Source organism: Diadema antillarum, unplaced genomic scaffold (assembly GCF_040938485.1).
Source record: "Diadema antillarum isolate AM-2024a unplaced genomic scaffold, OU_Dant_1.0 seq00000203_RagTag, whole genome shotgun sequence".
Classification (NCBI taxonomy): domain Eukaryota; kingdom Metazoa; phylum Echinodermata; class Echinoidea; order Diadematoida; family Diadematidae; genus Diadema; species Diadema antillarum.
In genome coordinates this window covers 1,800,012-1,810,395 of record NW_027271262.1, presented here as the reverse complement: position 1 = coordinate 1,810,395, position 10,384 = coordinate 1,800,012, and the positions used below count along the sequence as shown (strand labels likewise).

Sequence of the window (10,384 nt, the reverse complement as noted above, 5' to 3'; positions counted from 1 at the left end):
ACTGGATGAGAGGATCCTAAGGCAAACAAAATAAATAAACAAGCAAACAAACAAACAAACAAACAAACAAGAAAACTAGAGTATAATTCGATTTCAGAGAGCTGGGCAATATTATGTGGTGTTCAGGCGCTTTGAATATCTACATACGTTAAGTTATCTTATAAAGATTTATGAATAAGTTTTATAAATGACTTACCTTCCGTTCGACTATAGGCTCCTTGTCTGTAATGATTTCCAGTCAGTCAGGAAAATGACTCCGTTCTCAATTCTAAACCATGTACGCAAAATCTGCTCTTGATAACCAATTAATGCTCATCACGTCTTATTGCAGATTAAATAACACAAACTATACGACAATGCAATGGGCAGAGCGTAACTATTCTGCCTACGTGCAGATTAGTAGAATGACACCAGATAAATGTACAACGTCTTTGCATAAATGACATTTATGAGCTCACAAAACATCTGATAATAAATGCAAATTGGTATCACCAAACACGAACAAATAAACTTTAGACATCGCGCTTCTTCCAGCAATGTCAAGTTAGAAAACTGCCGCATTCATATACAACCATTTATAGTAGGCTTATTTGTCAAAGGTATACCAGGTGAAGGGTCTTTCAAATTTGTGCCTCATTTTCGATTTTTCTGTCTGTTGTAGATGATGCAAGTTTTGCGACTGTCCATTTGACGGTTTATTTGATGAGTAATGTGTACTCTTTCATGTCACGGTAAATTCTTTGATAAGTGCCTGAACCAGGACGAAAGATACCACCTGGATATCCCTTAGCTTCCATCAAAATGATCTTTGGTATTGTATGAAAGCTGTGTGTCAGAGATGAAATGTATCACTAACATCTCTTAATCAGCTTGAAGTGAAATGAAGTAAAGTGAAGTTAAAAACGCTCATATTAGTGCCCAGTCAAAGATTAGACATCGTAATCCATGATATTAATATCATATTGTCATTATCATTCACGCGGTTGTGTCGAAGAACAATACACAAAGTCAATACAAATCATTCACTGTAAGGTATTAAATGGAGTATTGCAACACCTTTTTTGATGAGTGATCATTTGATACTGTAATCAAACTTTTTTGTCTTTTTGCCCTTCCTCTCCTACTTCTTATTCACATCTGTGATGCTTTGTAAATTCGGGTCCCCACTGTTAGAACTGTGTGAGAGAACGACATTACAAGGAAGAAATTGAGTTTTGAGTGCTCAGTTTTATCTTACAGTAATACTGTACTTTTCCACTCTCATTTTCTCTTTCTCGTTACGCGTTGGTGTGTACGTGTACATGGAAAGAAATCACGGTGGATGAGTAAGAGTGAAAGTAGAAGATTTATAGTAAAAAAAAATCTAGTTTAATTGATGTCTTTGTTTATCAAAATAATGATCGATATAATCACGTTTCAGCAACAATTTCCATAATGTCGTGAAAGTTGCTTTCATCACAGGGGTGGATCGATGAATTGAAATGAAGTCTTTGGCACCTGGGAAGAGTTTACAGTAATTATCATAATAAAATGCTTGTCATACCTGCCCTTTTGCCATAGCATGTACACACCCCCATGCTGATATCAGTTTATACAGTTACATGCCCAACGATCATAAACACCGACAGATGCAAGCATGTTAGAAAAGAAAGTCACGCATCAAAAGGCCTATGTTGATCCTTACGTTCAATGTTCAAAAGAAACAATGGTAAGATTTACTTGCTCTAAATGTTTGTTTGTCTGTTTTATGTTGTGCATATTCGAGGATGAATGCATACAGTCGCCACACCACTCGCCAAACTTATTTTGAACCTGTCGCAGAGATAACAAAAGGTGTGGTAAACTCTTGCTGCCCAACAACCTATCGCTATCCAACCCCAATTTTCTCCCCTTCCCCCTTCTCTCTCTCTCTCTCTCTCTCTCTAACAAGCACACACACACACACACACACACACATACATACGTTATCAAATCTTTTTATAGTTCAAACACCGATTGCATTATTCAGCTTGAAAGCTATACTCTTTATTTGTTTTTATAGCTATTCTTTGTAAATAACTCAAAGAATCTGTTATATCCCCTAACTCTTTACTTATTTCTCTTATTCCTAAAAATAAATTGTTCTTGATCATGATGATCCTAATTCTATATATGTCCGTGCTGTCCTGTTTCCGTGAAACCTAATTTTACTACACATTACACAGCTCTCTGAAAATGCTGTAAAACCGACAGCAAACCTTGATTTTTCAACACTGTATACTGTCATAACACACATAAACCAACACCAACGAATTAATGATCTTCACTCTTCAAGATTTGAATTTATTTTCACATCAGCTGAAGATCAATGTTTTGAGATGGATCACGCTGCAATTATAATAATGATGATAATAATGATAATAATAATAATAATAACATCAATAACAATAATAATAATAATAATAATAATAATAATAATAATAATAATAATAACAGTGATAATAGTAATAGTAATAATAATGATAATAGTAATAGTAATAATGATAATGATAATGGTAATAATAATAATAATAATAATAATAATAATAATAATAATAATAATAATAAGGTCCTATTTATCCAGGGTAGCCTCTTCATTGTTGCCACTGCTCTACCAGAGGGCCTTGCCATTATCATTACCCTTATAGCGTTGCCAGGTACCCATTTATACACCTGGGTCGAGAGGGACATGGTGGGTAAAACATCCTGTCCAAGGACGTAAACACTGGACGGGAATCGAACTCGGGTCCTCCGATTGGGAGTCGAGAGTCTTATCCACTATGCCACAGCGCCCCCACATCATGAATTTACATAGCACAACACAGTCAAGGATTGAAAAGAAATGATATTCCAGCGGGATATTGATGTGAAGTAAAAGACCAGTGAGCCATAAAAACTGAGGAGTACAGGCCCCGCCAGTGCAGAGCGATAACCGACCAGGACAATATCGTCAAACTTTTATTCTCAATTCTGCCAAATCCATCGGAAACCATGTACATTAGTATTAAATCAAGATTGTATGTGGTCCAGTGCACTAAATATGTTTTTTTTTTGTGCTTGGCTCATCCCTATATAGACCAATTCGCTCTGGGTACTGTTTTTTTTTTAATGGTAATTTCGAACTAGGGGGGGGGGGGGGAGGCGTCAAGTGTGCGTAACAAAAGATAATTTTGCGCTGATTTAGCGACGCACCTTGCTCATTGCATAACCCATTGACAGTGTTTTTGATCTTCTTTGGAAGCCCCCTGTTAAGACCGCCATAAGTTACAGTGCTCTGAAGTCGGATTCAACTGTACGTTTCCGTATCAGTTGAGCATAACACTTTTATTACTCGTTGTCTAATGCTGTTAACAGTCGTTTAATCAAACGAACATCAAGATGTCGGTCCAGTCATTGTTTGCTAATTGTTTCTGTAGTGGCGATAAATGATTTTTTTTCTTAATTGTAAAACTTTCAGAAATATTGCACTGCGTAGAAAAGACACAAAGTTTCTATTCTAGTCGAATCAAATTTGTCTTCTTTCATATCCACGTTACGATTATGACTGAGATTATGATAATGCAGGCATTCAGCACTAGATGCTCTCAATTTGACTACCTAAATAAAGTTAACCGGTTGTATATTATATATCTTTGTTTTACTTAAAGCCCGTCGAGCAACAATAATGCAAGTGTCGAGTTCCTGTCCATAATCATGTTCTGCCAGTTCTAAAAACAAAGTTAAAAAATGCCTACCAAAGTTGATGGAGCCTCATTTGACCAACAAAGAGAAGATGAATATACTTTTTAATGTCTTTTTTCACACGAATATATACAAGCTATATGGTATATTTCATTTATGACAGCTAATACATCCAATATATTCGTAATGTTACACTCGCATTCTCTTTGAGACGGTGGCAAGGTTCTCATGTATAGAATCTGTGATGATAGTGGTTGGGTGTTAGAGATGGGCGCCAGTGGCATTGACGTAGCAAGGGACCGTAAACTGTGACTGCCCCGTCGCCATTGAATAGATGACGGAAAATATCGAGGCCACGCCCCCGACCACGCCTACCATCGTGATCTCAGCAAGGATAACCTTGTTGTGGAGGGTGAGTTCTCTGAAAAAGAGAAGAGAACATGATAACAATCATGATAACATAATATAATCTAAATTTCACGTCTGAAGTCTATTAAGGTTATTGAAATATACGAGACTACTACAAAATATTATTGTATGTTGACTGACGTAGTACCCATGGTAATATTTTTGTTTCAATGTTCCCAGAATATTCCTATCGTATGATGAATTCGGGTAAGTAGACCTTGCTTAACTAAGTTAACTTATTTGTTGGACCTAATATGAATATCCCCAGTTATTATATGTACATGAAGTATTAAAGCCTTAAAAATCATACCTTATCATTGTATCATCTCAATTATCACAATGCATTTTGTATATATTTGTATGTATAATATTGCTGTATAATCCAATGGTTTTCATGGACCCTCTGTAGAATAGCAGTGTCTTGTAGGCAGCTGAGCAGGGTAATCCAGCCGTATTCCTGTTAATATTGTGTGATTATCGTTTGTGTATTCTTGTCACCATTGATTATGTTGATTTTATGCAGAAAATAAATACAATACAATACATTAGTGTTGATTTACAAAGCCTTTGTGTATGACCAGTCAGCTTACTCCTACGCTTATAGTTTGTCCTTTAATGGCTTGCCTCTTTTTCCATTTTCCTGTTGGGTCAGCCATGGTGTTCAGTCGGAGGTAGAATAACGGCGGGAAGACACATGTAAGACAGGTGACCGTTGAGCCGCCCACCAGTGACAAAATGGTGCCGAAATGTGGGATGGTCTCCCCAGTGAATAGCACAAGTAGAAGAACCACCGTTCTCGACACCACTCTCTTCCAGTTGAAATCTGAGTACAGGAGATGATGAAATGTGCTCGAGTCAGCACGTAAGATCTTCATTATCAATTTCATCAATATCATCAAACGGGACATATAATAATACTTATGAAATATTCCTGAAGGGTTGAACTAAGAATATTCGAGAACGTTATCAGATGATAGTATGTACTGTAATTCTTTTAGTCTTCTCTAATGTCATACGCTTCTCTAACGCAGACTACAGAGAATGCGTCTTACTTATCACATGCATGACGTGAAAGCGTCTAATCTAAAATAAACGGACTGTGTATCTTTGTCTGCCCGCTGTGTACCCACCTCTCCATCTATCTCTTTATATATTCCTCTATTTGCCGTTACAAACTCAATATGAGTTGACATTGTCAAGATATATTTGTAAAATAATTCAAGTGAATTGATATTGCAGTTACAGGTAATTTTAAAAAAAGTTATCTACTTAAGCAACGAACTACATAAACAGTGCTGGCAAATTACACGGAACCGAAAGCTTTCATCTAAAATAATCTAAAACGTTCCTTTGGGATAACATGAAGGGCAAAGTTGAGTGAAAGATTCAATAGAGGTCAAAGAACTCACTCAGGGGGATGCCGAGCACCTCCTCGAGCTCCTGGAAGAGCGGGTTGATGGAGATGACGTAACTGAGAACGAGATGGACCATGATCATGACGGTGACGATCGTGTTGATGGGGCCCTTCGAGATGACATGGAGAATGTTATCGGTGTTGAGCTCGATGAATCTGTCCCCGAAGACGAAATAGCCAGCCGCCGCCACGGGAAAGTACATTAAGAATGTCGCTGCAATTGGAGGTGAACGAAAGTGAGATGGTTGCTTAACACTCGACTGGTTAACGCAAAAAAAAAAAAAATGCGCTAACATACAGTGTTCGTGATCACTCCTTCCACATCTCTATTGTTTTCGTCATTCCATGAATGTAATTCAACTATTAATATTTACAAATGCCTATAATGTTGTAGCATTTTCCACGCATTTGCGCATCGTTACCTTTGTGTATGGATTCGAGCCTAGAATTGAAGTGGATAACAATACCGCGGAACCTGGCGGTAGACCTGACTACGTTAAGTTCTCGGGGTTAACGTACATGAGATTTAAATAATTTCAAGGGGGAGTCTCGACCTCTTAAGACCTCCACGACCTCTTAAGCCTTCAGAAACCCATAATGTTTATTCTGCCATGACTTAATCAATCGCTAAGAGAACTGCTCTGCCGTTTATCAGATTCATTTGGCGTGAGTGATAGTCGTATATGAAGGTCCCACCAAATCACCCCATGCGGTCCCACTTACTGCTGTAACCGAACAAAACGCTGATGTAGAATCGTCGCGGGTCCTTCATATCGTGCTGGATCGTCGGGAACGCTCCGTGGCCCCCGTACGCGAATATGATGGTGCCAAATGCTGTGAAAAAAGAGGTGACGGAGGGTGGCGTGTGAGGAGGAGGTTCGGCGGGGATTTCCAGTAGGACCTGGATGAAGAGGATGAAAGAAGCGATGCCAGTAGAAATCGATGCCCCAGTCGCGACTACCCTGGAGAGGGGAGGGGGGGGGGGAGGGGAGAGGGATTTAGGGAGAGAAAGACGGGGAGGGGAGGGGAGAAAGTGGGGGAAGAGAAAATCGACCAACGAATGATGCAACGATGGCGACCAGCTAGGACCCTATTTTATGAAGAGTTATAATTGATTATATACTTGATTTCCATCGTAAGTCTACGGCAGCCTGTGTATTAAGGAAGTTTGTAATCGATTTTATCTTTCGATAAAACGGGGCAAAGCTTTATGGTAAAGATATGGTTGCCACGGGTTAACCTGAATGAAAATTTGGATCATGCTCATTGCTTCGACAAACACACACTATAATATTCTCACATCAATCACCATTATAGACACAGAGGTAATCATCTTGAGCACTTTTTACTTCATAACCTCTATCGGGTAATGATTTCATGACAGATGTTTGTATTTACATGGCGTCTTCAGATAATCCACACTGGGAGCACTGCGCAAAAGATGTAATAATTGCAGCCCAGTGTTACCTGAACCCTTTATAAAGGGGTGCTGGGCTATACAAAATGGTCAAGAACGTAAATCTGATCGTATACTCATACTACTTGAATACAAACATCGGAAATGCAACTTCCGTATGGAAAGTAAGGGGTATAAGTCGAGACCTTATAGACTTTAGCGGAGCACTTTTATGAAGGTGACTATTACAACGAAAATAGAAATGGAACAGTCTTGATGGAAATGTCATGAAATAAAAACTGCCTAGGAATATCATCAGCTGATATCGGGTCAGGTGTGAGTTAATGATACAAATACCTGACTTTTTTGTTTTTTCAGTTAACAGTCCATCAGCACTGTGAGAAATACGCTGACATGAGACTATGGCGTATGATCAACTAATAAGAATGAATATGAAATGAATGAAAATTTGAATAATAACGCAGTATCCGCTGCAAACTATACAAGGATTAGAATCATCACTGACTGTCGGGTGGAAGCTCGGTGGTCTAGTGAGTAAGACGCCTGTCCGGAGACCAGGAGGTCATAGGTTCGACTCCTGCCCGAGTATTATGCCCATGGTTTCTTTTTCTCTCTCTTTTCTTTCTTTCTTTCTTTAAAACAACAACAACAACATCATCTTTTGTCATGGATGCTACTAAAACATTGATCAATTCAGTGCTTGTTTACTTCGATGTGGGACAAATTGTTAATCAGTTGCGATAACGGCAATGATCTTATAAAATCATATTTAGTCCCCTAAGAGGACATTGGGCGGTTTGATTCAACTCATCTCACCAGAAATCCTTAGGCGTTCCCAACCAGCAGAGCGGGAGGAGGACGAGGGTAATGATGGGCGGCCACAGGCAGAAGTTGAGGGACTTGCTGAATAGTGTGTGCATGTTGTCCGCGGCGAGAAGAAGAAAGACCACACTTCCACCAAACATGGTGAAATGCACGCAGAAACGTACCGCGTTGCTGCACAAACACAGTGGTGACATATGAATAGATGAACGATTAATCACAGACAAAGGGTGATTGGACGGAATGCTACCAAGAATAGCAAGGAAAGGACATAAACAAGCATTCATACTGATACATTGCTATACAATACAATAATGTATGCTCAATTTCGGAATGGCTATATCTTTATAATATGGCTCTCGTTAGTCAACCTGAAACTTGCCGTGTGTGTGTGTGTGTGTGTTTGAGGGGGGGGGGGGGGCGGGGGGAGGGGGAGCAATTCTTAGCCGGAAATTACCATTTTTAAATTGTCAATATCTGAATCGACAAAATTGCAAAGTTGCCAAGCAGGCAGGAACAATGGAGCCGAGCGGCTTTTTTCTTAGAAAAAAATTTAATTTATTAATTTGTTGGTTGATGTTTTGTTTGTATTGTTAAGAGGCATAGGTTTTCAGGAGATAAAGAGTAAACGTGCTGATAGAAGGCTTAACGGTGCACCACGTATCCTTTATTGGGTATGTATGAAATGACAGTGCTATTCAGTATGATCACCTCGCAATTTTCCCGAACGCTTCGTATCCAATGGCTGGGTACGGGTACCGGGTGTGACCTGCATACTTCTCCGGGAATCTCTCCTTGACGATGGTCCAGCAGCGGCCGAGAATAATGCCCGTGTAACCCAGCATACAGGCCCCAAATATGATGATGACCAGGCCTATCCAACCTGCACTGTCACGAAAGAAACCATAAAAGAAGTGTACAGAGAGACAGAGACAGAAAGAGGGTGAGTGATCCAGGATTTTAATAAAGACAGCTTGCACATCATCAGTCAGAGGAGGACCCCAAGGAAGAACAGTGGTTTCTAATAATATCACCGAAATTGGGCCGTCCACCGTATCTATTTTTTATGTAGGCCTACATGATTTCGACACTTAAACCTATTTTTGTGTGTTTTTTTATATGATTCGGAAATACATACATACAAACAAACAAACAGTCAAGACATAAAGAAACGCAAATACTTTGGATATAACAAACAATGGGTGTTTTTTTTTTAGCATTCTTTGCCATCCCCACTATTTCCATATACTCAAAAGGCATTCTTTTTTTAAACCTTCGTTACTAATTGCATACTTATAATTATCGTTTATTATATATTTCAATGTCAATAGATGCACTTATTTTCTGTGTCAAAAAAAAAATCAATCATATTTATTTACCGGTTGTGTTTTTATTGGATGGAAAAAATGAATGAATTTGCTTAATTCTCCACTTTGCTTCAATTACATTTTTCCGAATGGTTATCATTAACTGTAATATGCCATACCTATCCCTCTTGATATTCAATTGATCACTGATCTCTCCCTTTCATGGCATTGAACAATGCGTAATGACTGTGATGTAGAAAAGTATAGATGGTGGCAATCGAAGTATATCCGTTGCTATACAGCACCTGTATCAACCACCGCCCTTGGTAGAGCTAGGACACCCGTACCGGCCACTTCCCCTATGATGAAGAGCCCGGTGGTTAAAGCTCCCAGACCCAAGGTTGTCTATATACAAACAGACAAACCAACAAATCACTCACACAGAGGGAGGATGAGGACTGAGATTATACTTTCGTTATCAAATATCATTAGCAAAAATCGTGTGTTTTCCTCTTTAACAGATTTAAAACATTAGTGGCATAATCGCCTTTGTGATCTTTTTTGTCATTGCTGTCATTCGTTACGTCATCGTATTTTAACATCTCATCATTGTTATAGCAGCATTGCCACATTATTGGCATAACTTCTTACCGCTGTCAACATGATTGCCAAAGACAGAATCCATCATAGTCGTAGGCTGATACAGAGAATACTGCAGCCTAACCTCACGTTATTCATATCAGGAAAAGTGTTGGAATAACACATTATTTGACACCTACCACAATATACTAAAAAGAGGGATTTTAAGCCACTGTCCTAGAGGATGACGTAAGAACGAAGCTTTTATTTACAGACAATGAGATGAGCAAGATTGTGAGTGATTATTGTCATCACAATATTGAGATCAAATCATGATCATATGAACGATTGTAATGTTCATGACATTATGATTATCAGTAAAAATCTGAATAGAAACTATTTCTTTAATCCTCCACCTTGTATTCATGGAGGCATCCATTGTCATGTAGAACTCACCATAGCGACGGGGGAGTTCAGGCTGGCATCTGGAACAAGCGTGACTCTGTCCTGCTCCATGTTAAGCGGTCTAATACCTGGACAAGCTGTAGCTAAAACTGTGTCGGAGTTTCAAATTACATCACCAGAAGTTTCCATCATTCCCAATACCGATATACCAATGCTTCCAAATACCAATAGAAAAATAGACATAGGTTCGGAGGAATACAAATTAAAACACAGGGTCTGTCGCTTTCTGAATGCTTACGTGAGTACATATTCTCCACACATAGGTGGAAAAAT

At 38.9% G+C, this 10,384-nt stretch overlaps 1 protein-coding gene across 1 annotated transcript; it reads right to left on the bottom strand.

Moving 5' to 3' along the window:
• Positions 1-3,960: 3,960 nt before the first annotated feature.
• On the bottom strand, positions 3,961-10,162 carry LOC139728851 (uncharacterized). The gene is made up of 8 exons (XM_071639791.1): positions 10,103-10,162; positions 9,373-9,472; positions 8,472-8,643; positions 7,755-7,934; positions 6,245-6,483; positions 5,517-5,735; positions 4,732-4,930; positions 3,961-4,120 (listed from the first exon to the last, which is right to left on the bottom strand). Exons 1-8 carry the CDS (start codon positions 10,160-10,162, stop codon positions 3,961-3,963), a joined length of 1,329 nt encoding a protein of 442 aa, XP_071495892.1.
• Between the last annotated feature and the right edge of the window lie 222 nt (positions 10,163-10,384).

Excerpts from the sequence above, each read along its gene's own strand:
- LOC139728851 (XM_071639791.1), bottom strand. The coding sequence starts at position 10,162 with ATGGAGCAGGACAGAGTCACGCTTGTTCCAGATGCCAGCCTGAACTCC. Across the intron at positions 8,644-9,372 it reads AAGGGCGGTGGTTGATACAG|GTTGGATAGGCCTGGTCATC; the intron begins GTGCTGTATAGC and ends GTGACAGTGCAG. Across the intron at positions 4,931-5,516 it reads GGTGCTCGGCATCCCCCTGA|ATTTCAACTGGAAGAGAGTG; the intron begins GTGAGTTCTTTG and ends TCCTGTACTCAG.